The sequence below is a fragment of the Bos indicus genome, chromosome 7, assembly GCF_029378745.1.
Source record: "Bos indicus isolate NIAB-ARS_2022 breed Sahiwal x Tharparkar chromosome 7, NIAB-ARS_B.indTharparkar_mat_pri_1.0, whole genome shotgun sequence".
NCBI classification, from domain to species: Eukaryota; Metazoa; Chordata; class Mammalia; order Artiodactyla; family Bovidae; genus Bos; species Bos indicus.
In genome coordinates this window covers 93,218,065-93,245,364 of record NC_091766.1, presented here as the reverse complement: position 1 = coordinate 93,245,364, position 27,300 = coordinate 93,218,065, and the positions used below count along the sequence as shown (strand labels likewise).

Genomic DNA, 27,300 nt, shown 5'->3' with positions numbered 1-27,300 from the left:
TGATTAAATCACAGTAGGATTCTTCAGTTTAAGAAATCTAATCCAAAATGTTGATTGTGAAACAAATCATTTTAAAAAGGGAAGAGAAGTTAGGTTTGCAGTTTTTCAGGATTTTACCCAAGCCTAGTGTCTATTGTTTAGTATATGACCATTATTAAAATAGTGGCTGAAATTGTGAAAAAGCCCACTTCCATACCCTTCCAGTTCTATGATTTTGTGTTTTGAATCTTGATTTAAAATTCTCTTAAATAATATTGTTGGACTTGGTAGTTTTTAAAGGGTCAGCCCTAGAAGCTTGCAGCTTACTTTGGGATCCTTGTAATATGTATGTGTATTTGTGTATGTGTATGTGTTAAAACAGGTTTGCGTGAACAAATACTAAAATATTTGAATATTTTCATTAACAGCAAAACCAAACCCATTAGCCACATGAAGAGCAGTGGCACGAGTTTACAGAAGCGCTGCCAACTTATGAATTGTTGGATTTCTTGTGGTTACCTGGGGCTTAATATTAAAATTTGTGGATAATATTTCAAATGAACACAATGCAGGCTTATTTAAAATCAAGGGTAGGCCTTTAAATATATACTTAGGCTAAGCATTGGTGCTAATTCTTTGTTAGTCCAGGCAGCTTTATAATTTTCTTGCTGCTAATTTGTGTTCCAATAAAGGATGGTTGAATCAACATCTGTTTTTCTGTGAAAGGAAGTTTAACTCTCAAGCAGAAAAAGCAGTATTTTCAGCATTTGTCATTTAAACAAATAGAAATGAGTTTAACAAAATGTTATTTTCAGTCAAAGCACCAGATAAAATGCTTTATTCTTGTTTTATTCTCATTCTAACATCAAGTCCTCCCTCCAGTGGCTGCTGTTACAACATTTTCCTCTTTTACCTTATTTTAAAAAAAAAGGCAGGGAAAATTAGGATTATTTTTTTCTCAGAATTAAAGCCTATTTTTGTGTCATGTTGAAAGACATGCAGATGATCCCTCTGTGGAAAACAGTGTTTTGTGACTAGATGAGCCTGTCTTTTGATAGTCAAGGGGACAGACAGAAATTCATTCTGAAATGAAATCTTCAATTCAGTTCAGTTGCTCAGTCATGTCTGACTCCCGGTGACCCCATGGACTGCAGCACGTCAGGCCTCCCTGTCCGTCACCAACTCCTGGAGTTCACTCAAACTCATGTCCATCGGGTCGGTGCTGCCATCCAGCCATCTCATCCTCTGTCGCCCCCTTCTCCTCCCGCCTTCAATCTTTCCCAGCATCAGGGTCTTTTCAAGTGAGTCAGCTCTCAGGTGGCCAAAGTTTTAGAGTTTCAGCTTCAGCGTCAGTCCTTCCAATGAACACCCAGGACTGATCTCCTTTAGGATGGACTGGTTGGATCTCCTTGCAGTCCAGGAGACTCTCAACAGTCTTCTCCAACACCACAGTTCTAAAGCATCAATTCTTCAGCCCTCAGCTTTTTTTATAAGTCCAGTTCTCACATACACACATGACTCCTGGAAAAACCATAGCTTTGACTAGATGGACATCTTAGTCCTCATCTTTTATTTTCAAGTTGCTTATAACTGCCCCTGTGCCAGCATTTAAAAAATTTAATTGCTTGTATATCTTCAAAGGCAGATTTTACTTGTTGTACTTGCTAGTGGCAAATACCAAGGAAAGACCAAAACCGTAAGTAATAGTTTATGTGCATAGTTGTATTCTCAAATATTATAAAGTTTTGGGATGTTATTTTTAATACAGGCTTTAAACATTTACAGTTTTATCTTTTTAAATAGCTGGTGCAAATGCTTTTGAGAAAATCAATTTTTATTCAAAATATTAGTTCCATTTCAAAACAGGCAAGGAATCAATTGGGTTTTAGTATTATGATTTTTTTTTTTGATATATAGCTTCTCTGAGATTTACTCAATACTTGATTATCCTTTCCCTTATAATTGCTTCTTAGGTTTACTCACCAAGTAGAACCCCCAAATTTCTGACTAACTAGATAGGACTGGACTCCTAACTTTATGCTTAAGAAAAATACCCCCAAAGAACAACTTATTGAAGGCAGTACTACTAAAATTAGTTATTACTTTTCTTTCAGTGTTTTCTTTATCATTTATTTAAACATATATTGTTGACAAATAAAAAACACACAAGCCCAAGTTGTATATCGTCTTTGTAGTGTATAGTCTGCATACACATCAACAGTTTACATCCACTCATGTGTTTCTCCCCATTTCATTCTCCTACCACCTTCCCAGTGGTAATCCAGGTTCTGAATTTTGTGCTTTTCTCTTAATTTTTCCTAAGTTTTATCACTGGAATTGTGATACCTATAAATTGTTTTAGTTAAGTTTGTTTTTGAACTCAATATACAGGGTATTATAAGTTTTCTGATTTTTGGTTGTTTAGTCCGTACTGTTTTAGAGAACACTCTTGTGAGTGCCTTGGACTGCAAGGAGATCAAACCAGTCAATCTTAAAGGAGATCAACCCTGAACATTCATTGGAAGGGTTGTTGCTAAGGCTGAATCTCCAATCCTTTGGTCACCTGATGTGAAGAGCCAACTATCGTTGAAAGAGAACCTGATGCTGAGAAAGATCAAAGCCAAGAGGAGAATAGGGCAGCGGAGGGTGAGATGGTTAGATATTAAAAGCATCACTGACTCAATGGACATGAATTTGAGCAAATTCTGGGAGATAGTGGAGGACAGAAAAGCCTGGCATGCTATGGTCCATGGAGTCACAAACAGCTGGACATGACTTACAACAACAATCATTTTTGGAACATTCGTTTGTGTTTTTTAGTGTGGTTGTGGCTCATTCACTTTCACTGCTTTATACTCTTCATTCTGTTAATATACTGCAGTGTATCTGCCTTGCTTTAATTGGAGAACAGTCTTTTCCAGATGTGGTAACCAGTTTCTAAGATGGCCCCCAGTGATCCTTGTTTCTTGATATTTATACCTTTATGCAGACCTTTCCTATATTGAATAGGATTGTCCTCTGTGCCAGTAGACTATTGAGGAAGTGATGGTGAGAATTTTGCAACTTTCTCCTTGATTTCCTAGTTCTATCTCTGTGAATAAAACCAGAAATCATGGCTTGGTGATATTCAAGCAGTCCCGGGAAGAAGTTCACGTGAGGAGATACTGAGGCATCTAGCATCAACCCAGTACCAGTAATTTATCTGTGTGTGTGATTTACTTTTAGCCTCAGTCAGACTTGTTAGTTTATCTCGACTGCAACCTCAGGAATCTGAGCCAGAACCTCCCAAATGAGCTGCTTCCGAATTTCTGACCGGTAGAAATCACTTGAGATTATAAATGTTTGTTGTTTTTGGCAGCTGCATTTTGAGGTAATTTGTCTTGCATCTACAGATAATGTATAAACTAGCTTTTTTGATGATATGAACATTTCTTGAACATTTTTATACCTTCTGTTACACATATACAAAACCAAGTAGTGGAACAAGATGTGTAATTACTGAGCTGAAGATGATCAGAATGCTTAACCTGGGTATCTTATGCCAATTTTTAAAAAAGTGGTTATATTAAGATATATTTTGGTCAGCCCTATGAATAAAAGTCTCCATTATACCTAATTCTTTTTTTAATTTTGGGCATCCCAGGGTTGGGAAGATCCCATGGAGGAGGACATGGCAACCCACTCTAGTATTCTTGTTTGGAGAATCCCAATGGACAGAGGAGCCTGGTGGGCTACAGTCCATGGAGTCACAAAGAGTTGGGCACGACTGAGTGACTGAGCACAGCACTTAGTGTGCGCTTGTCACTTCCTAAGTGTGGCACATTGTCACTTCGTAATATTTTCTAGTTTAGTGAGTGTAAAATAATATCTTTTTTGTAAATATCTATTCATAAATTGTGTTTCTTGGGACTTCCCTGGCAGTTCATTGGTTAAGACTGTGCTCATCATCTGCAGGGAGCATGGGTTTGATCCCTGGTTGGGGAACTAAGATCCCATGTGCTGCCCAGTGCAGCCAAAATGAAATAATAAAAAACAAACTCAGTCTTTGTTTAAAAAAAAAAAAAAAATTGCATTTCCCGTCCCAGGATCAAAACAGTAGTCTCCCATATTTTCCCCTAAAAAATTTAAAGTTTTTTGCATTTATACCCTTAATCCATTATCTGTCTTTGAAACGGATATCTAATTTCATTTTTTACAATGTGGCTGACCAGTTCCAATTATTGAAAAGTTCATCCTTTGCCTAGTGATATGTCAGGGTCATCTGTGTCACATGATTTGTTATGTGGCTCTGCTTTGGAGGTTTATTCTGTTGGTCAGCTTGTCTCTTCTAGTACTAACGATACACTGTCTTAATTACTGTGATACCTGGTAAGGCAAGTCTTCTGTCATCTTCTTTGATACTTTCACAGTATTGAGCCCTTCTTACATGAATATGGCATGTTTCTTCATGTATTTCAGTCTTCTTTATTGTCTGTTAGTAAGATTTTATCATTTTCTGCACATCATTTTAACATACCATTTGTTAGATCTATTCTTACTATGTAATTTATTTTTTGCTCTCCAGAATGTCTTTAAAAAAGCAACCATACTTTATAAGTGATTGTTGCTGGTATTTATAAATATACTTTACTTCAAAATATAAATAGTTTTAGTCGTCTTGCCATATTCTCTTTTTATCCTTAATAATGTAGAGATTCTTCATATATTTTTTATATTTTTGAAGATCTTTTTTCTTGATTTTGTTGTTTGTTGTTATCTAAAAGATAATCATATTATCTGCAAATAATGGTAACTTTGTTTTCGTATTTTTAATCCTTATATATTTTAATTTTTTTTTTTTTATGTTTCCTTATACTGGCTAGAAACTTCAGAAAACTTTGACTAGAAGTGATAAAAGCAAACTGGTAATGTTGGACATTCTTGGTAACTGACTTTAAAGAGAATGTTTTTAGTAATTTACCATGGACAGTAATTTTACTGTAATTTTTTTGAAGCTCTCTATCACGTTAAGAGCATTCCTTTTTATTCCTGGTTTGCTGTGACTTCTTTTCCAAAAATGAGTATTGAATTTTACCAAATACTTTTCTGCAGATTTTGAAGTTATTATGATTTTTCTTCCTTTATGTTAATTTAGTGAGTAACATTTGTAGATACTGTAATGTTTTGTAATGTACGTCTTGAGTTTGATCTCAGTAGGAGGGTCCTTCAGGGAACTTAGCTATTATATTGGAAGGAAAATCTAGTAAAATTCTTGACTCTCATGATCATAGGAAGGGTCTCTACCACTTTGTGCTTCTGTAGACAATAGTAGTGAAAGCTGTCTGGCATACTGTGTTTAAAAATAGGTCTAATAATATAAATGGCTTAACATTCCACACTGTCCTTGTGCTGACAACTTTAGCGCCACAGATTTAAATTCCTGTAATTAATAGTCTGGCTAAGTGATGGTTGTTTTTTGAGGAAAAAATATTTTGTAGAAGCCAGGAGGGTTCTTATTTGTTTTTGGAATAAGAGATTTTTGCTATCTCAACTCCTTTGTTAATTTAGTCAAGTTATGAATTGTTTTGATTGTTTTCTGAATAACATAAGTAACCACGGTAACTAATACGGTGGTTGGAAAGGTGATTTGAAGTTTCACGTTTCTAGTTCTCTTTATTTAAGATCAGATATTGGTAGTGTCTCAGGAATAGAGAGCCTTCCCAAATCTTTCTGAGTTCATCATTTGTTGGTCCCAGGATGCAGTCATTTTTGAAATATGGTACAGACATGAAATTCTAGAAAGTAATATCACTTCATAAAGAACTGGGCAAGTCTAGAGGCTGAGAAAAAAATTGTTCATTCTGAGGGCACCTAGTGATAACATTCGTAGTTGTTAACACATTTAGGTAAAGTCAAGTTTCACAGATGTTTTCCCCTTAAATAAACAATAAAGAGTGCCCTGTCAGTAGAGCGTGGATACGAGTGGTACTTAAATGCCTATTTGCAGTACAATTGTGGTCTCCCCCAAAGCTTAACTTTGCCCTTAACCTTTGTTGCTGGTGTTATTAGTATATCTTGCCAGGATTAAGACTAAATTTCTTGATGATATACTCAAGTTTTTATTTATTTTTTTTTAAACTATAGCAGGTGTTACTTTTCTGACTTTGAAGTAAGTTAGTATTGTGTGTGAGATCAGTTGCAAAAATAATCAAAATAATAATAACCAAAATAAAGCAATTATTACCAAATTTCAGTCCCTATTAGAAATTGGGTAAAATCTGAGTACTATTAGGTGGTATGTGGCCAAAGAATGAACTAAATTATGACCAAAGTGAATCAGTGCTTCCCACCAGATTCTCATTGGAAGATGTATGTAAGGGACAAGGACAGGCCAGGGAGGCAAACGATGATTGACAGAGAATCCGAAAGCACAGAACTAAAACTAGACTAGAGCACTGCGATTTACAAAACTGTATATGTAAATGTTCACATGATAATATTTGCTCCTGGTGTCTAGATAGAGCAGGCCTACATGGTTGCCAGCCTGACTGTGGTGGAAGGGGTGAGAGGGACATTTGAAGAGAGAAGTTCTTTAAGTGAGTCTGCCTCAAGTCCACTTAACAGTTTTGTTTTTTTTTTTCCCCATGGAAGGAAAAAGGAAGCATGAGTGAGATGGTCAGGGCTCTTCCCTTTTGAGCCTGTGCCTTGACCTTTGGCGTCGTAGCTGTAAAGAAGAGATAGGGGAGAGAGATCCACTTAATACACAGCGAGGAATACTGCTCCAATGCCAGCATCATCTCTTTCAGACCATAGGAATCATCACCTCAAAAAGAAACTGGGTACCCACTAGCAGTCACTCTTCATTCTCTCCCCCACCCCATCTCCCCCAGACTATTTATTAATCTGAGAGAGGGTCACCTTAGTGTCTACCACATGCATATTATATTTTAAAATTTAGATTGAACCTTGAGTTCACAAAGTTAAGCAGAGATGCCAGTAAGGTGTTTATGGAATGAGAAAATTTGACTTAAGCTTTGCAAATATGTTCTTACTGTTATTTCATGGTATTCAGTTCAGGTCAATTCAATCGCTCAGTCGTGTCCGACTCTTTGCGGCCCCATGAATTGCAGCACGCCAGGCCTCCCTGTCCATCACCAACTCCTGGAGTTCACTCAAACTCATGTCCATCAAGTTGGTGATGCCATCCAGCCATCTCATCCTCTGTCGTCCCCTTCTCCTCCTGCTCCCAATCCCTCCCAGCATCAGAGTCTTTTCCAGTGAATAAACTCTTTGCATGAGGTGGCCAAAGTACTGGAGTTTTCAGCTTTAGCATCATTCCTTCCAAAGAACACCCAGGACCTATCTCCTTTAGAATGGACTTGTCGGATCTCCTTGCAGTCCAAGGGACTCTCAAGAGTCTTCTCCAACACCATGGTTCAAAATCATCAATTCTTCAGCACTCAGCTTTCTTCACAGTCCAAATCTCACATCCATACATGACCACTGGAAAAACCATAGCCTTGACTAGACGGACCTTTGTTGGCAAAGTAATGTCTCTGCTTTTGAATGTGCTATCTAGGTTGGTCATAACTTTCTTTCCAAGGAGTAAGCGTCTTTTAATTTCATGGCTGCAATCACCATCTACAGTGATTTTGGAGCCCCCAAAAAATAGTCAGCCACTGTTTCCACTGTTTCCCCATCTATTTCCCATGAAGGGATGGGACCAGATGCCATGATCTTGGTTTTCTGAGTGTTGAGCTTTAAGCCAACTTTTTCACTCTCCTCTTTCACTTTCAAGAGGCTTTTTAGTTCCTCTTCACTTTCTGCCATAAGCATATTGGTTACTTTTAAGTCTTATGAAGATAACTTCTGCTTGGTCAGTTTGGTCTGGAGTTATGTACATTTGTAATATTATATTTTACTGTTTATGTTTACCGTAAAATTAAAGTCTCTTAAGTAGCTAATGACAATTTAATTTGACCCCCATAAATGATCATATATTTTTGACATACTCTGTTTTTCTCAAATTTTGAGCATATGTCCTTTTTGAGAATTCTTTTGCCCTCTGATGTACCTCTGCTATTTCTGTTCCGTATTATGAAAACTTCATAAAAGGCTATTTAAATTATTTTTTTCTTTTGTGGAGTTTCAAAGTTGAGAGTTATCTAAAAGGATTGTTTTAGACATGTTTAATTTCTCAGATTGAGCTTTAGTGTAGTCTTGTAAATATTCTAAGGTTTTTCACTAGCTTTGTTGAGTTTCTGTCTTTTTGCTAGCCAGAAAACCATATAAAAGCTAACCAAACAACTAGCAATTTGGGAACCTGTTAAAAAGACACAGTAGTAAAATATTAGTTTCTTCTAAAATCTTTCTTTTTGAGATCCCTTAACTTTTGACTCGTTCTTTTAGATGCTTGGTTTACCAAAATATTGTGAGGAATGATGGGGAGTAGCTTTTTTTTCCCACTCCAGTACTCTTGACTGGAAAATCCCACAGATGGAGGAGCCTGGTAGGCTGCAGTCCATGGGGTCGCTAAGAGTCAGACACAACTGAGCGACTTCACTTTCACTTTTCACTTTCATGCATTGGAGAAGGAAATGGCAACCCACTCCAGTGTTCTTGCCTGGAGAATCCCAGGGACGGGGGAGCCTTGTGGGCTGCCGTCTGTGGGGTCTCACAGAGTCGGACATGACTGAAGCGACTTAGCAGCAGCAGCAGCAACAAACTTGATGAGTAGTTTGTTTCAGTTTGTTTGCAGTTTAGGGATTTATTTTAAAATGTATTAAAATTTTTGTTGAAATGCAGTTGATTTACCATGTCATGTTAGTTTCAGGTGTGTAATGAAGTGATTGAGTTTTATATATATGTCTATGTATGTATATATATTCAGCTTCTTTTCCATTAAAGGTTATTATAAGATATTGAATATATTTTTTTTAAATGCTTGTTGCTTATTTATTTTATGTATAGTAGTTTGCATTTGTTAATCCTCTACTCCTAATTTATCCCTCCTTTGCCTTACTTTCACCTTTGGTAACTGTAAATTTGTTTTCTATGTCTGTGAGTCTGTTTCTGTTTTATATATAGGTCCATTTGTTTTACTTTTTCGATTCCACATACAAGTGATACCATATAGTATTTGCCTCTATATAACTTGCTTCAGTAAGTATAATATTCTCTAGGTCCATCCGTGCTACTGCAGATGGCAATGTTTCATTCTTTTTAAATGGCTCAGGAATATTCCATTGTGATGGGGAGTGATTTTTATCAATCCTAATTCAGAATAGCAAACCAAATAGAGACAATTTTGGTGGACAACTTTTATATATGTAATTAATTCCCTCCAACTAGCCCAAACTCTAAATTGTAATACCCTCTGATCATATAAACTAATGCACAGGAGTGAAAACTTTCCGTAGGATGAAGAAACTGGAATCGTTTTCCTAGTTGAAGTTGAGTAGTTTGACTTTCGGAGAAGGCAATGGCACCCCACTCCAGTACTCTTGCCTAGAATATCCCATGGATGGAGGAGCCTGGTGGGCTGCAGTCCCTGGGGTCGCTAAGGGTCAGACACGACTGAGTGACTTCACTTTCACTTTTCACTTTCATGCATTGGAGAAGGAAATGGCAACCCACTCCAGTGTTCTTGCCTGGAGAATCCCAGGGACGGAGGAGCCTGGTGGGCTGCCGTCTACGGGGTTGCACAGAGTCGGACACGACTGAAGCGACTTAGCAGCAGCAGCAGCAGCAGCAGCACCAACAGTTTGACTTTACCTGTCAGTTGTAGCTAATAAGTTGTACCAATAAGAAACTGGATGTGAAAAGACTTGGTGACTGTGAGTAGCATGTGCATATAAGAGAGAGTTAAAATAGTGCTCTTTGGACACGACTTTGATCTGAATGAAGATAGAACTCACATACTTGAACTTTTTTAGACATACATTTTAGTAAGATTGGACAAGAATATAAACAAATTAATTTAAATTCCATTATGATTATTTTCAACATGGCCTTGGAAAGCCAAGTAAACTCAAGAAGTATTTATTGGGGGGCTTTATTGTTTATTCTAAGAATTCACCCAAATGATGCACATTGAAAGTTTCTTATTCCTATAGGCTGAACTGATAAGGATAGCCTTTTTGGAGTTTGAGCACATGGTAATTGGAATCAAATTGTTTCCGATGTTCTGTGAATTACTAATATATATTATTGTAAAGGAATTTGTAGCTTATAAAATGTGTTTGTCTATATTTTTTCATAGAATCTTCATAATCATCCCGTAAAGGGAAAGCAAGAGTGTTAGTCACTCAGTCGTATCCAGCTCTTTGTGACCCCATGGACTGTAGCCCACCAGGTTCCTCTGTCCATGGGCTTTTCCAGGCAAGAATACTGGAGTGGGTTGCCATTCCCTTCTCCTGGGGTTCTTCCTGACCCAGGGACTGAACCCACATCTCCTGCATTGCAGACAGATTCTTTACCATCTGAGCCACAAAGGGAATCGCCCAGTAAGGGACATGCTCTTATTTTCTTTGTTATTCCCATTACTTAAGTTAGAGAAGTTGTGACTTTCTGAAGGTCACTCAGCCACTAGGTAGTGGAATTGAGGTTAAAAAGTCTGAATTTCTCATCCCAAACCTACATCACATTGCTTTAGGAAGTAAGGAGTTACTTTAGATGTGCTTGGATTGGAACAACGTATTCCTACTCTGAGCTAAACTTTGACCCACATACAGGTTACATTCTCTGCAGAAACCCATTCTCTGTGCACTGCTACTAAGTCACTTCAGTCATGTCTGACTCTGTGTGACCCCATAGATGGCAGCCCACTAGGCTCTCCTGTCCCTGGGGTTCTCCAGGCAAGAACACAGGAGTGGGTTGCCATTTCCTTCTCCAGTGCATGAAAGTGAACAGTGAAAGTGAAGTTGCTCAGTCATGTCTGACTCTTAGCGACCCCATGGACTGGAGCCTACCAGGCTCCTCCATCCATGGGATATTCTAGGCAAGAGTACTGGAGTGGGGTGCCATATCCTGGGCCTTGTCTTCCATGTCTGCTTCTGCCTCATGCCCTTATTCTTTAGCCTCTTCCCCAGGGCCCATGTGTCTGTACATGCACACCACACAGAGTCACACTCATACATGCTCACTCTCCAAAATGTAAATTTTTCACACTATTGCCTCAGAACTATAAACTGTCCAGGATTGTTGTGAACTAACCTTTGCTGATTCTGAGTAACATGCATACTTTAACTATAATTTGGATAGATGTTTTAGTTCCGCATAAATCTCTGGTACTGATTAAGTTACTATGTTTTGATTGCAAGTAGGCTCTCTTGGGACTTCCCTTGTGACTCAGACAGTAAAGAATCCACCTGCAATGGGTTCAGTCCCTGGGTTGGGAAGATCCCCTGGAGGAGGGCATGGCAACCCATTCCGGTATTCTTGCCTGAAGAACTCCCATGGACAGAGGAGCCTGGCGGGTTACAGTCCATGGGGTCATAAAGAGTCGGACAAGACTGAGCTACTAGGCACACACACACAGGCTCTCTTGAACTGAATTTCAAGAGCCTGACTTAGCATAGATTCTTTGGAACCAAACCAGCTCCAGGGATCCCAGGGACTTAACCCAATTTTACTTGTCCTGTGATATATTTTGTACTTTAATCATTCCATTGAGAATGAGGTGGAAGGGCCTTCTGTTGCAAAATAATCTCTTTCTAGGTCGTATTTAATACTTGACTGAAAACAAACAAATATAGGAAACTGAGGCTTCTGTGTGTCTTTGTGTATTTTTATAAGTGTTCGTGCCATATTTTGAGCAAACAAGGCAAATAAATATTCTACCGTTTCATGTTTTGAAATGCTGACGGGATAAAGATTACACATGACAAGTTATTTATGGTTTTATTTATACATAGTGGGTTCTCTGTTGGAATTATAGAAGGCAAGAAGATATGATAATTGCTTTGTGTAGTTCACAGAATGAAATTGCAAACTGAGATGTTTTGAATCTAGTTTATACTGTAACCATTTCTAGGAAACCGTATTTAAACAGCAGTGGTTATCATGAAGTATACAACATGTCAACTGTGTCCCAATTCACATCAGTAACAACCTTCTACCACTTTATTCCCTAGAACCTAACCTCCATCAGATAATACTATATAAACTATGTCGAGTGCACATATTAATATATATATATATGTGTGTGTGTGTGTGTGTGTGTATCAAATGTATCAAACAGCTTGCTGGCTGTATTTGTAGTAGTGTTTATCTGTGGTCATGCAGGTTATAACTCTGAATTTTTATTAGGAAAAATAAATTGAGAATTTATAATGTTCCTGATTTAGTTTCACCAGCTGTGCCACTGCCAAGGAAAATAACTTGAGAAGGTAAAAATCTAACAGTGAATAAGAAAGCAGGAGGCAATTTGCTTCATACTTATCTGCTTCATATCTGCTGTTATAAGGTTTAGGGTCAAAGAGAGTAATTAGTAGTCTCCGAACTTAAATACTGTCACTTCAGTAAATTGCAGCGTGTATCTTTGGATTGTCTTGTATAAAAGAAGCATAATGATTATTAATTGATATTTGATCTTGGGAGTCTTAAAAACAATTCTTTAAAATGTGAAATATATTTTTGCCCCTCTATCTCTTACTCATTTATTTGGGAATTTGACAGATATCCATTGGGCTCCAAATACATCCAACCTTGTTTTAGGGACGGATGAGATACCTGTCCTCATGGAGATCAAAGTGTGAAGGGGGACCTTGTTATTAAACACTGAAGAGCAGTTACAGCTTTTTTTTTTTTTTTTTCAAGTTTTACTGAGATATAATTGACATCACATTATGTGCATTTAAGGCATATAATGTGATGATTTGATTTATGTATCTTTTGCAAAATGATACGATAATAAGGTTAGTTAATACATCTCTAACCTCCCATAGTTGTCTATTTTTTTAAGACCTACCCTCTTAGCAACTTTCAAGTATACAACACAGTGTTGATAACTGTAGTCACCATGTTATACATGAGATCCCCATAATTTAAAATGCGAATTTTGAAAATGAGTCTGACATCAAAAATATTTTATACTTTCTCTTTCAGTGAAACAGTCACAATGAAATAATCATATAAGTTGTTCTGTTTAGAAATTAGACAGTTTGAGGCCAGTGAAAACCAAAAGTTCATATTTACAAGAATACTGAATTGACAGAGGGGATAGAGTGAAAAAGTGCGAGAAGTCTCCTGTGAATAGTTAATTTGGTCTTGGAATTGTTAGCAAGGAGCACTGTGTGGACTGTCTCAGGGTGAACATTTCTGTTTACTTTCTGCTACAGGATGGTAGACATTAAGGAGTTGCTGGGGAAGCTTATACCTAAACTTGTGGGACTTGACAGATGAAACTAATTCCCAAACGTAGCTTATAGCCCTTACAAATATTGCTTTTTCTTATGTGTTGTAATGATCAGTCTGAGTCTCATGTATTTAATTTGTGGCAGTTTGAGCTGGTCACTAGAGTATAAGCCCCACCCAGGCCGTGCACGCTTTACTCTCCATTGCACCCTCGTGCCTTGCACATGGCTCATCAGACGGGCAAAACTGGTTCTTGAAGGAAGATAGGCATATTTCATCTATGTATAATTTACAGAGTTTTGAGTTACCTATTCACAGAAGAAAAATAGCAACTACTTCCATGCTAAGTGAAAGTGCTTTCCCAGTCAAAGACAGTCTCATATTCTAGTTATTCCTAGGTTGGGAAACTTCACATTCCTGAGAAGCGATAAAGTCCACTAGTAATAGCAACAGTCAGCTATATACACCTTCTATAATATTAATTCTCAACCACTACAATATAACTTACATTTTACAAATGAGAAATCTGAAGATTTTTGAATATTAAGTGGCTTGTCCCTAGCCACGGAGCTGTTATTAAGTGGGGAAGCTAGGATACATTTATAGTATTTTAAAAAAACAAACCAAGGTATGTTGAACCCTTAATTACCCATCAGGCACTATACTAAGTGTTTTACATTAAACCTCACTGTAGCAACACGAGGGAGGCGTGGTTATCATTTCCATTGTACATGTGTGGAAGACGAGGCATGGAGAAGTTAGATAATTTGCCAAGAGCACGTGGCTAGCTCGTGGTAGAGCCAGAGAGAACTTCCCCTTCTATTTCGCCACCCACAGTCAGAGCTGAGCTAAGGGCCGCGTTGATTTATGACCCTGGGAACATTCTTAGTTTAAAACTATTAAGCATTATTATTTTTAAGTATTTTCTGTTCTACTCTGTTAATTATACAAATGCCTGAGTTTTTAAAGATAATCGTACAGTATACCTCTTGAGTAGAAACTGAAGTTTACTCTTTAGGTAGTAAGTAAATCATTCAGAGGACTATTGTCTTACTTACCTCAGCTTTTATGTAATCTCATTAATACTTATGGATTGACTATATTAATTTAATTTTTTCCCATTGTATGTGTTGCATTTTTTTTCTGTTAAATTTTAGGAATTGTGTTTTTTTCCCCTTGTTTGTTGGCACCCTGGCAGAAACTGACTGTAGTTCAAATGTTTTCCCTTTGGCCAAAGCAGAGCAGAATTAGATTTTAATAAATTTTAACTTTATATTATAATTGTTGGGGTGCCATTTATAGACTGTGACTTTCAGACATTGAGTTTGACATAGTTTTTTTTTTTTTTTTTTTAAGGGCTGTTTTTTTTCCCCTTAAATTTGCATTTTGAATTATACACTAATGGGTAGTATTATGTATGTTTTTCCTTCTGCCCGTCTGCATGTCCCAGAAAGAAAATATTCTGACCTGGTACGTGACATATGCTTGCAGTTTATTTTAAAAGAAATTTCAGGTTTTGAAACTACCTGGAAGTATTTTTTTTTAATTAGATATTGGGGAACTATACCTAATTAGTCAGTTTAGCTAAGTTCAGTTCAGCAGCATTAAGCATATGTGTATATAAGGTATTGTGTTTGGTGATATGGGAGACATCAAGATGACAAAGAGTTGATACCTTTATCCTGGGGCTTGTAATCTGTTAGCTGACCTAGACAAATACATAAATAACGGTAATGCAAGGCAGGCTATGATAAGTACTGTGGTAGAGACATCAACAAAGTGCAGTGGGAAATCAGGATAGAGAGATTAATCCCAACTGGGAGGATCTAGGACCTTCTCATGGAGTAGGTAGGACTGAGTAGAGCTTAATTTATTGCTTTCATTCATTCTAGACTGTCTTCTGAAGATTGATGTCTATTTCCTTGAGCTCTTTAATTTTGTTGCCAATTTGGATAAGCATGGCACAAATCCAGCAGGGAGGTCCAGATGAAAAAGAAAAGACAACAGCACTCAAAGGTACATACTTAATTTGCTTTTTCAGGATATTTTCATTGTGCCTAATGAAGGTGCAGGAATATTTAGGTGACCTTACATTCATTTCCATTCTAAAATAAGAATATCTGTAATCTATAATTATTGATGTCCGTCACAGTGACCACCTCAATGTCTGAGATATAGTATGTACTAGGTAAATAAATCATAAAGTCATGTGATTTTACAGCTGTAAGAATTCTTAATGCTTTTCTTATTCAACGTCATGTATTTAATGATAAAACTAATACCAGAGATCTCTCGAATCAAGCCTAGTGCCCTTTACCATATTTTTGTTGTTTGAAATGTCATATTGGGTTAGAGTAATGATCTGTCTAATCCTATATTCTGTCTTTGTGGCATTGCACTAAGAATATTTTATGAGAAGCTCTCTGTAAGAAGGAATCTGCTTTAGACTTTCTTTGGGAATTTGGGTGCCATTTGTTAGATTAAGAAAAGTGTGAGGAAAGCAGGTTTTAGACATATTAAATAGTAAACTGAGATGCCACTTAAATATCAGGCTGGAGAAGTTTGAGTGTGGAGTTTGGGAAAGTATTTGGGCTGGGGATTAAAGCTTTGGGAATTATTAGTAGAGAGGTAATATTTAAAGTTATGGACCTAATTGAGATCATCAGAGATTGCAGTGTAACCAGAAAAAGTCTGAAGACTGAAGTGTGTGTCATCTCAATCTTAGGGTCAGGAAAATGAGGAAGAACTAGTAGTAGACACTTAAAATGATTTCTGATAAGACAGGCTGCAGGCTAGGAGCGAGAGAAAGATCCTGAACACCAACTGAAGAAAATGGGTTTAATTAATTTAATTATGATTATAAACCAGGCTTCGCTGGTGGCTCAGACAGTAAAGAATCTGCCTGCAATGTGGGAGACCTGGCTTCGATTCCTGGGTTGGGAAGACAACCAACTCCAGTATTCTTCCCTGGAGAATCCCCATGGACAGAGAAGCCTGGTGGGCTACAGTCCATGGGGTTGCAAAGAGTCAGACATGACTGAGTGGCTAAGCACACACATAAACCAGGCTAGATGAGGACTGAGAGTTTACTTTTATATTTAACAGTGTGGAGGTTATTGATGGTCTTCACAAAGAGCTGTTTCAGTGAATTGAAGGAAATGAAAGTCATATTGGAAAACTTTAGTTAGAGAATAGGAAGAAAGCAATTCACAGAGTCGGACGCAACATAGCAACTGACCATACACACATGAACTGTTTTAAGAAAAAGGAGAGATATGCTCTAGATGGGAACAAATATTTGCAATTCAAATATCTTGAGAAGGAAATGGCACCCCACTCCAGTACTCTTGCCTGGAGAATCCCATGGACGGAGGAGCCTGGTAGGCTGCAGTCCATGGGGTCGCAAAGAGTCGGACAGGACTGAGCGACTTCACTCACTTCATACTTTTATCACTGGAGAAGGAAATAGCAACCCACTCCAGTATTCTTGCCTGGAGAACCCCATGGACAGAGGAGCCTGGCTGGCCATGGTCCACAGGGTCGCAGAGAGTCGGACACGGCTGAAGTGACTAAGCACAGCACATATCTGACAAAGGACCTTTATCCAGTGTATATCAAGGTCATCAATAATCAATAATGGGCTTCCTAGGTGGCGCAGTGGTAAAGATTCTGCCTGCCAGTGCAGAAGACGCAGGAGATGAGTGTTCAATCCTTGGGTTGGGAAGATCCCCTGGAGAAGGAAATGGCAACCCACTCCAGTGTTCTTGCCTAGAGAATCCCATGGACAGATGATTCTGGTGGGCTACAGTCCATAGGGTTGCAGAAGAGTCAGGCATGACTTAGTGACTAAACAATAGACAACGCTATGAAAGGTTTTACTGCATGTATGTACGCTGCTGAGATAGACCAACACACTCGGAATAATAGTTAATTTACAGAAGAGGATAAGGAATGAGGGAATATGTGTGTTTTCATCCAAATAGATTTGCTGGGTTTCCACTTGGAAAGGTTTTGTCTACCTTCAACCTTACCTGATAATGTGAAAATCTGATGTCTCAAGTTGTGGTTCCAATTTAAACTTCCACAAGCAGTATATAAGAAATCAGATTGGTTTTCTGGATTTTAGAGGTTGTACAGTGATGTTAAAAGCATATGGGTAGTCTAAATATAGTAATAAGGTTATAAATATAGAACTTTCTGAATTCAAACTGAGGTTTTCCTACTTACCATGAAACAAATTCCTTATCTTTTCTGAATCATTTTCTTCACTGGTACAATAGTAATATAAATGCTTAGCACATGAGCTTGTAATGATGAATGAAGTAGTCAAATTGAAAATATTAGAAGATAAAATGGCAAATGTTAAATAAAGTGTATCTTAGAGCAAACTGACAGAATACATAAAATTTATCCCTCAAACAGTCCTATTTATCAGTTTTTTTCTTTTATGAGCTATGCTTTTGGTATTAGGTCTAAGTACTCTTTGCTTAGCCCTGCTTTATGAAGATCTTTATGTTTCCTCTAAGAGTTTTATAGTTTTAGATTTTACATTTAAACTAATGATGTGTTTTGTTTTAATTTTTATTTAAGAGATGAGCCTTAGGTCAAGGTTTGTATTTTTTGCCTATTGATGTCCAATTTTACCAGCACTATTTGTGGGAAAAAAAAAAAAAAATCTTTGCACTATTGAATTACTTCTTCATCTTTTGAGGTTCTCTTATTTAGTTCCATGTATCTGTGTCTGTCTCTTCTCCAATACATACTCTTGATTACTGAACTTAAATAGTAAGTCTTAAGTTTGGCTAGAATGATACTCCCAAATTCATTCTTATTATTTGGTTTTTCTAGGTCTTTTGCCTTTCCATATAAATATTAAGAGTAAAATTGTCTATGACTGTAAAAAAAATAATTTCAGTTCAGTTGCTCAGTCGTGTCTGACACCCCATGGACTGCAGCACACCAGGCCTCCCTGTCCATCACCAACTCCCAGAGCTTGCTCAGACTCGTGTCCATCAAGTCAGTGATGCCATCCAATCATCTCATCCTCTGTTGTCCCCTTCTCCTGCCTTCAGTCTTTCCCAGCATCAGGGTCTTTTCAAATGAGTCAACTCTTCACATCAGGTGGCCAAAGTATTGGAGTTTCAGCTTCAACATCAGTCCTTCCAATGAACACCCAGGACTGATCTCCTTTAGGATGGACTGGTTGGATCTCCTTGCAGTCCAAGGGACTCTCAAGAGTCTTCTCCAACACCACAGTTCAAAAGCATCAATTCTTCAGCACTCAGCTTTCTTTATAGTCCAACTCTCACATCCATACATGACTGCTGGAAAAACCATACTTTTGAATAGACAGACCTTTGTTGGCAAAGTAATATCTCTGCTTTTTATTATGTTGTCTAGGGTGATCATAATTTTTCTTCCAGGGAGCAGGCGTCTTAATTCCATGGCTGCAGTCAACATCTGCAGTGATTTTGGAGCCCAAAAAAATAAAGTGTGGCACCGTTTTCGTTGTTTCCCCATCTATTTGCCACGAAGTGATGGGACCAGATACCATGATCTTAGTTTTCTGAGTGTTGTGTTTTAAGCCAACTTTTTCACTCTCCTCTCTCACTTTCATCAAGAGGCTCTTTAGTTCTTCTTGGCTTTCTGCCATGCTGCTAAGTCACTTCAGTCGTGTCCAACTCTGTGCGACCCCATAGACGGCAGCCCACCAGGCTCCCCCGTCCCTGGGATTCTCCAGGCAAGAACACTGGAGTGGGCTGCCATTTCCTTCTCCAATGCATGAAAGTGAAAAGTGAAAGTGAAGTCGCTCAGTCGTGTCAGACTCTTCACGACCCCATGGACTTTCTGCCATAAATGTGGTGTTATCTGCATATCTGAGGTTATTGATATTTTTCCTGGCAATCTTGATTCTAGCTTGGGCTTCATCCAGTCCAGCATATCTCATGATGTACTCTGCATATAAGTTAAATAAGCAGGGTGACATTACACAGTAAATAATTTACTTGCATTTTAATAGAGATTGCATTCAAGCCTACAGATGAACGTGAGGAGAATTTACATCTTTACTAGAATTGACGTTTCCAATCCATGAACATGGAGTATCTGTCATTTATTTAGATCTTAGATTTCCTTCATTGACACTTTGCAATTTTCATTATATAATTAAGTCTTTTACATATGTTATTAGATTTGTATTATAATTTTAGAGTGATTATAAATGGTATTGTGTTTTTAATTTCAATTGTCACACGTTTACTGATTGTTTATGGAAATACAGTCAAATTTTGTGTGCTGATATAGTCTGTGACTTTTTGAAGTTGCTTATTTTTTTCAGAGGTTTTATTGATAGACAAATTGGAGTTTTCTATGTAGACCATCATGTTATTTGCTTATTGGGCAGTTTTATTTCTTCATTTCTCATCTTGCTTTTTTGCCCTGGCTAAGACTTCCAATGCTATGTTAAATAAGAGTAATTAGAACGGACATTCTTTCCTTATTCACTAGGTAATAGTGAGTGGTGGCACTCCCGTTTTCACCCCTTAATTTCTAGACCTATGAGTTCTGGCTTTGGGAGAAATGGCACTATATGTTGGACACTGGTTCTGAGTATATACTGCCTTTTGGAGAATCTTGGTCCAACCCTGCAAGATTCTGTCATCCAGCTGGCCCTGTAACTGAATCTTCAGAAGGCAGTCCACCATTCTGTCAAATTAGCCACTTCAAGATGGTGAGGACACAGTAAGAAAAGTGAGTTCCATGAGCATGGGCCCACTGCTGCACTTCTTTTGCTGTGATGTGAGTTTCTTGATCAGAAACAATGCTGTGTGGAATACCAGGATGGTGGATAAAGCATCCTGCAAGTCCACAGATAGTTATATGTGTCAGAAGCCTTGAGTGCAGGGAAGGCCAATCTGTATCCAGAGAAAGTATCTAATCCAGTAAGAACAAAATTCTGCCACTTTCATGATGGAATTGATCCAGTGTAATTAACCTGCCTCCAATTACTTGGCTGATCACCCCCAGGACATGGTGCCATGTTGAGGACTGCCATGGTGGTCTCTGCTGCTGGGATATTGGACACCCAGCTGTGCCGGTAGCCAGGTTGGCTTTGGTGGGTGCAGGTTCATATTTTGAGCCCACACATGACCTCCAACCCTGCCACAATGGCCACTTTATTCTTGAGCTCATTGGGTGATGACAGATTTGACCAGGGTAAGGCCGACTGGTGTCCACAGAAAGGATCATCCTGTGCACTTGATTTTTAAAATAGTCCTCTGTTGAGCTTACCTTTTAGTGAGTATTCACTTGGGATGCTAATATTTTCACATTCTGTTGGTCATTCAGAGAGGTCTGTCCACATACCTCTTTTCCACGTTTCCTTGTCACCAATTTTCTGATCGTGTTCCTTCCAAGTCCCTGACCATCCAGCCAAACAATTGACCACATGCCCATGAATCATTTTATAGTCACTCATGTGGTCATATCTCTTTCCAGAGAAATGGAACAACCAGGTGCCCTGCTCTCAGTTCTGTCCACTGGGAAGATTTCCCTTCACCACTGTTATTTAGGGATGTCCCCAAAGGGGCCTCTGATGCTTCCACTGTCCACTTTTAGGTGGCGACTGAGTATCATGCAGAACCATCGCTGATCCAGACTCGAGTTTTCTCTTCTTCTGCCAGCTGGTGAGGCTTTAGGTGCATGCTGATGAATAGAAGGCGGTGTCGCAGGAGTGGAGACCATAGGCATATGGACTACTCCTGCATGTTACTTATTTTTGTCTTCAGGGCCTGCTCAGTCCTAACCTCATACACACCACTCCCTATTTGATGATGGAGTGCTATTGTACACACCCAACTTTAATACTTGGTGTGTCAGTTACCACCTAGTTCATGATGCTGCTAAGGTCTCATGGTAAGCTGGCAGCCTGTGGTTAAGTGTTCAATCTCCACTCAGGCCCAGTAGCAGGCCAAGAGGTATTTCTCAAAAGGAGACTAGTTACCTGCAGTGGATAGTAAGGCTTTGTGACAAAATCCTGAACCTGTGCTGTGAAGGCAGGAGAAGACTGATGTCCTAGCTTGAAGACAGTCATACAGAGAGTAGGAATTCTGTCTTACTCACCGTTTTTGTTCTACTCAGGCCTTCAGTGAATTGGATGAGTTCATCTGTATTGGAGGTGGGGGGCAACCTGCTTGACTCAGTCTGCAGTTTCAAATGTTAATCTCATCCAGAAATACCTTCATAAACATGCTCAGAATAATATTTAACCAAATATCTGGGCACCCAGTCAAGTTGACACATAAAATTAACCATCACCCTATTCATTTGTCTATGGAAACTTTGGTTGCTTCCGCCTTTTGGCTGTTGTGAGTAATACTGCAGTGAATAGGGGTGTACAAATATATGAATCTTTGTTTTCAGTTCTTTGGGGGTATAAAGTGGTATTTTTATCCAGTGACTTCATATGTTTAGTTGAAGTTTAGAATTCTAGTTGCTAAATGGCTTTAATGACCAGACATGTGTTTTAGAAAAAACAGTGGTTACATCTGTTGTATATTTAGGTTATAAGGATTCAGTTGTACTGTATTTTATAGGAGATTGAAGGGATTTTGCATGGAAATGTTCTACTATACTTATTTTTACCTAATCTACTGCCTTTGGAACCCAATTTCTGCAAAATGCAGGTATATAGCTTTGTTTTCCTTTTACAAAGCAGAAAAATAATTTCTGACAGTTTCTCTCTGAGTCTGTTCAGTCGGCTTCCCTGGTAGCTCAGCTGGTAAAGAATCCGCCTGCAATGCAGGAGACCCCGGTTTGATTCCTGGGATGGGAAGATCCCCTGGAGAAGGAATAGGCTACGCACTCCAGTATTCTTGGGCTTCCCTGGTGGCTCAGATGGTTAAGAATCCACCTGCAATGCGGGAGACCTGGGTTTGATCCCTGGGTCAGGAAGACCCCTGGAGAAGGGCATGGCAACCCACCCCAGTATTCTTGCCTGGAGAATCCCGTGGACAGGGGAGCCTGGCGGGCTACAGTCCATGGGGTTGCAAAGATTTCGATGTGACTGAGCGACTGAGTACACATACTCAATGCCAATGAAATTAAAAATATCTACATCTAGTTCTCTAATGGACAGAGGAGAAGTTTGAGGAATGCATGTTTTAGTTTAGTTATTCATTTTATCATTCAAAGGAACTTTTTGGTCAATGCAAAAGCATATTTCTGTATTCAGAAGAGTTTATTCTTTTTATAAGGTAATGAAGAGAGAGGTTAGACTATATTAGAGCTTATACAGGACATAGAATAAAAGTATAGGGATTTTGAAAGAGTACTGACTTAGATATTGGAGAATAAGTTTATTTTTTTAATCCCACAGTACTATTAAGGTATAATTTTGGGCAAGCCATTTTACGTCTCTGGGCTTATTTCCTTGTCTCAAAGACAGTGAAGATAACACGTGCTACTGCTTTATAGGGCTATGATGGTCAAATGAGGTATAGTATATGAAGTCTTTAAAATGATATATAGATGTTACATGGCATTTTATGATCTGAGCTGATAGAAAATGAATATTAGACATAGTACAGATGCTTATATTTTGGATGGTTTTGTGTGTATCTGATTAACAGGATTCTAAGTTTTGAACTGTGGAAGATGACGGTGAAGTAAAGGAATTCAATTCATTGGAAGGAGAAAAATGAGAGTCTTCAAGCCAATTTTTGATAAAAAAATACTTTAATCAATTTTGCAAAGATTTACACATTGTTCAGAACCTTACTAATGAATCAGAAATTTGTCAGCATGTACGAATTTGCCCCAGTATGCATACTTTGTGACATTTTTTATTTTACTAAATAATTTGCAGATTTTTTTTTTAATAAACTTGCTTGTATGTTGAAGATGGTATATTTTTGTGTAAGTTGAGGTTTATCTGATGCAGTAGTTTGAAGAGTTTTAAACAATGACTTTTTTTTTTTTTTTTTACAAGTTTTTTGGTATCTTATGTTTGTGTCCCACAGAGAGAGACTAGAGACTGGAGGTAGACAAACTATTTTTTCCTCTGGCATATTTTTATGATCTGTACAGATGGATTTATTATATCTCTGTAAGTGAGAGACAGAAATAAAGTGTTACTTCTGAGACTCTTTTGTTTTAAACAGAGGCCGGGGTCGGGGGTGGGGAGTTGCTGGTTTGCTATACTAGGTGTCCTGGGAGTTTTTTCTGTCTTCAGGAACTTGAGTTTGAATGAGAAAAAAAATCTCAAAATCTAAACTTAAAAAAGAAAATCTTCTGAGAGATAAATAAATTTGAAGCTTATCTTTTATTTGTTCCAAGTTTGCATATGACACGAAGGTGACATATAGTGAGAATTTTTCCTCATCCCGTAATAACCTATAAGAAACTGTTAAGTACTGTTGACAGACTGATTTGAGGCTGGGGCAGGGAAAGTGCAAGATACGCCTGCAACACCGTGTAGTAACAGGAAATAAGAAAATGCTCACAAAATAAAGAGATGAGACTGAGGAGCCGGGATGACTGTTTGCAATGTAGTGACCTGGACGGAATCCTGGAACAGAAAATGGAAATTAATGGAAAAACTGGTGAATAATATCTGGGCTTAGTTAATAGTAATGCACCAACGTTGGTTTCTTCATTGTAGCAAATGTAGCATGGTAAGGTAGAATGTTAACAATAGGGAAAACTGAGTATAGACACTATCTGTACTATCTTTCAGCTTATCTGTATCTAAAATGATGCAGAAATAAAATGCTTATTTGCAAAATATTGTTGACAGTCTTTTATTATGTATAGTCAAATGATGTGAAGAATGGAAACTGTTTTGTGTCAGCCTGTTTTCTCCAGTTAGCGTGTTTTATTTTACTATTGTTATTTCCCCTCTAAAAGTAGAAAAATGAAAACAGTGGAAACAGTGAGAGACTTTATTTGGGCTCTAAAATCACTGCAGATGGTGACTACAGCCATGAAATTAAAAGATGCTTGCTCCTTGGAAGAAAAGCTATGACTAACCTAGACAGCATATTAAAAAGCAAAGACATTACTTTGCCAACAAAGGTCCGTTTAGTCAAAGCTGTGGTTTTTCCAGTGGTCATGTGTGGCTGTGAGAGTTGGACTATAAAGAAAGCTGAGCACTGAAGAATGGGTACTTTTGAACTGTGGTGTTGGACAAGATTCTTGAGAGTCCTTTGGACTGCAAGGAGATCCAGCCAGTCCATCCTAAAGGAAATAAGTCCTGAATATTCATTGGAAGGACTGATGCCTAGCTGAAATTCCAGTACTTTGGCCACCTGATGTGAAGAACTGACTCACTGGAAAAGACCCTGATGCTGGGAAAGATTGAAAGCGGGAGGAGAAGGGGACGGCAAAGGATGAGATGGTTGGATGGCGTCACTGACTTGATGGACATGAGTTTCAGTAAGCTCCGGGAGTTGATGATGGACAGGGAGGCCTGGCGTGCGGCAGTCCATGGGGTCGCAAAGAGTCAGACACGACTTAGTGACTGAACTGACTGATGCTATATTACTATTATTTAGGTTTTTAAGTTCCCTTATTCATAGCAGTAAGATTTGGTGATCTTTAAAAGTCATATTAATATCTGAAAATTTTAAAAATGATAGAAGGAGGTTAATAAGGTACAAATTAGTATCTGTATATTCTGAAGGGAAAGAAGTTCATAATTAATCATTGTGGTACATAGCATCTGAGTTGTGGTTGTTTGGAGAATTACAGTTTTGAAAGTACTTATGTTATATTGATACTGTATGTCATCACAATGAAGCATTTTGGTAACTTAAAAAATTATAATGAGAATCTTATCATTTAAGGCAATACATAAAAAGTAACCTAATAGAAAAAGAAAAAAAAAAGTTAAAATAATGTAAGATACCATCTTTGTTATTAATTATGAAAATAAATATAAGTAAATTTCATGTCATTTCTTTTCTAGATTTATTATCTAGGATAGATTTGGATGAACTAATGAAAAAAGATGAACCACCTCTTGATTTTCCTGATACACTGGAAGGATTTGAATATGCTTTTAATGAAAGTAAGTGGTGTATGCTATATATATGCAAGATTAGTTTAACAATGCTAATAGAAAATAAACAATCCTAAACTTTTATTTGCCAGCTAGAAAGTTTTGTATGTTTCTTTTGAGAAATAATATCTTATCCTTTCATGATGAAATTCTTCTGTCAAGTAAAAGAGCCAAGTAATAATTTCCCATACTTGTCAAGTCACTTAAACCAATGAATATGAATTTAATTTAACTTAGGTATTTTCAGTCTTGAGGGTTCAACTCCCTTGTATCCAGCTGGAACTCCCAATTAATAGTGTAGAAAGATGCTGTTATTTCACGTGTTATTTAAAAGATGAAGCGACTGGCAATAATTATCTGTGACACTATTTTAAAACATAATACTTGATTCCATTATTTTTTTTTAGGCAACATCCTTATTGTAAAACTTCATTAAGTTCTGAATAAAATAAGCTTGGGACTTGGAATAAGGTACCATAGATTGCTAGAATGTTTCTTGCAGAAAGAACCATGAAACTGGATTAATAATACTGTAATACTTGAGGGGTAATGTTATTACAGGCCTGGTAGCATTTGAATTGTAGCTGTCTGTTGTACTACATCAACTGAATTGGTGATCTGTCATCATTGTGTGTGTGTTTTAAAAATTTTACATGGATTTATTTTATTCTATTCACATTGACTATTGTTATACCACCTACAAAAAGTGCAAAAGCACAGTCAGTTTTCTAATACCAGGTCAGAGCCAGGTTGCAGAAGAGGAACTTTACAGTAAGTTACAAGAAGAATTCAGATGTCCTGTCACTTGATGTACTTGAAGCTGTAAATATTGCCACCGGAGAATCTCTGGTTTTTTGCAGCGTCCATACAGTTCCTGCCAATGAGGCCTTCTTAGATTGATGTGTCTTTGCAGTATCAGTTATGGGTGTTAGAGCTTATAGGGATAGTATCTGTGTACTAGAATATTAACTGAACGTATTAGAACATATTAGAGACATATTAGAAAGGATTAGAACATATTAGAAACTTTGATCTCTTTTCTGATATTAATTTGCATGCTTTATCTTTTGGCAAAGTATGTGTGAGTAGTAATATTTTGTTTTTAAAAGAAATTTTTAAATTTCTTTATAGTTTGATTAACAGAATCTAAAGAACTTGAGACTGACATTGCTCCTGCCCCTTTGAAACAATGACCAGATTCCTCTTTCAGGCCAGGGATGGGGGCATGTGTTGGTGGTGCAGATGCATCATAGAACTGTGTTTGCTTTATGAATAGAAGACACCAGTGTTCATTGAAGTCTGCCTTTCGTCTTCCTTGAACATTTCTTAAAGGAAATGAAAAACAAAGAAGCAATACACTTTTATCTCTCACTTTCTTATCAGATCTGTTCACACACACACGTCTTTGCTTACATTTTACATTCTTGCATGCACATACTCACTCTTGGGCACACCTGCACCTTTGCAAATGCATGTGTGCTTTCATGTACTTAAACTGAATGTGTAAGCACCCTTGCACACACCTATCATGTATGTTTTTTAATATCCTGAACATTGTCTTACATAAATGTAGACTTACAGTATGGGCAAAGATTCTTGCATTCCAAGGAGAGAATGCCACTTTTATGGATCCTATTTTTAGCACGATGCAGTTCAGGGTTGAATTCACGGTGAATGTTGAGTATTTTTTTGAAGATGTGAGGATTTGAAACCAAGAAACTAGTTTCAGTATTAAATCCCTAAGAGAGCAGTCCTATCTTAGAATCTTCAGGGACTTTTTTTCAGGGTTTATAATGCAAAAACTTTCATGAAAGCTTTGAATTGAAACTTTCATTGACTAAAGCTTCTAAATTTTTCTAAAGAATTTTAAAGTTCTTAGTTGGGTAAAGAAGAATTAGGATACAGAGTTCACTCTAAGGAAAAAGAAA

At 37.7% G+C, this 27,300-nt stretch overlaps 1 protein-coding gene across 3 annotated transcripts in view; it reads left to right on the top strand.

Moving 5' to 3' along the window:
* Nucleotides 1–27,300, top strand: part of ARB2A (ARB2 cotranscriptional regulator A) — a 423,598-nt gene that overhangs the window by 22,905 nt on the left and 373,393 nt on the right. For all 3 annotated transcript variants that reach the window (XM_070794035.1, XM_070794037.1, XM_070794036.1), the window contains exons 2-3: nucleotides 15,207–15,330; nucleotides 25,280–25,381. In XM_070794035.1, coding sequence (XP_070650136.1) covers nucleotides 15,225–15,330; nucleotides 25,280–25,381 — 208 coding nt within the window. In that variant the 5' untranslated portion in view covers nucleotides 15,207–15,224. The remainder of the gene's footprint in view (nucleotides 1–15,206; nucleotides 15,331–25,279; nucleotides 25,382–27,300) is intronic.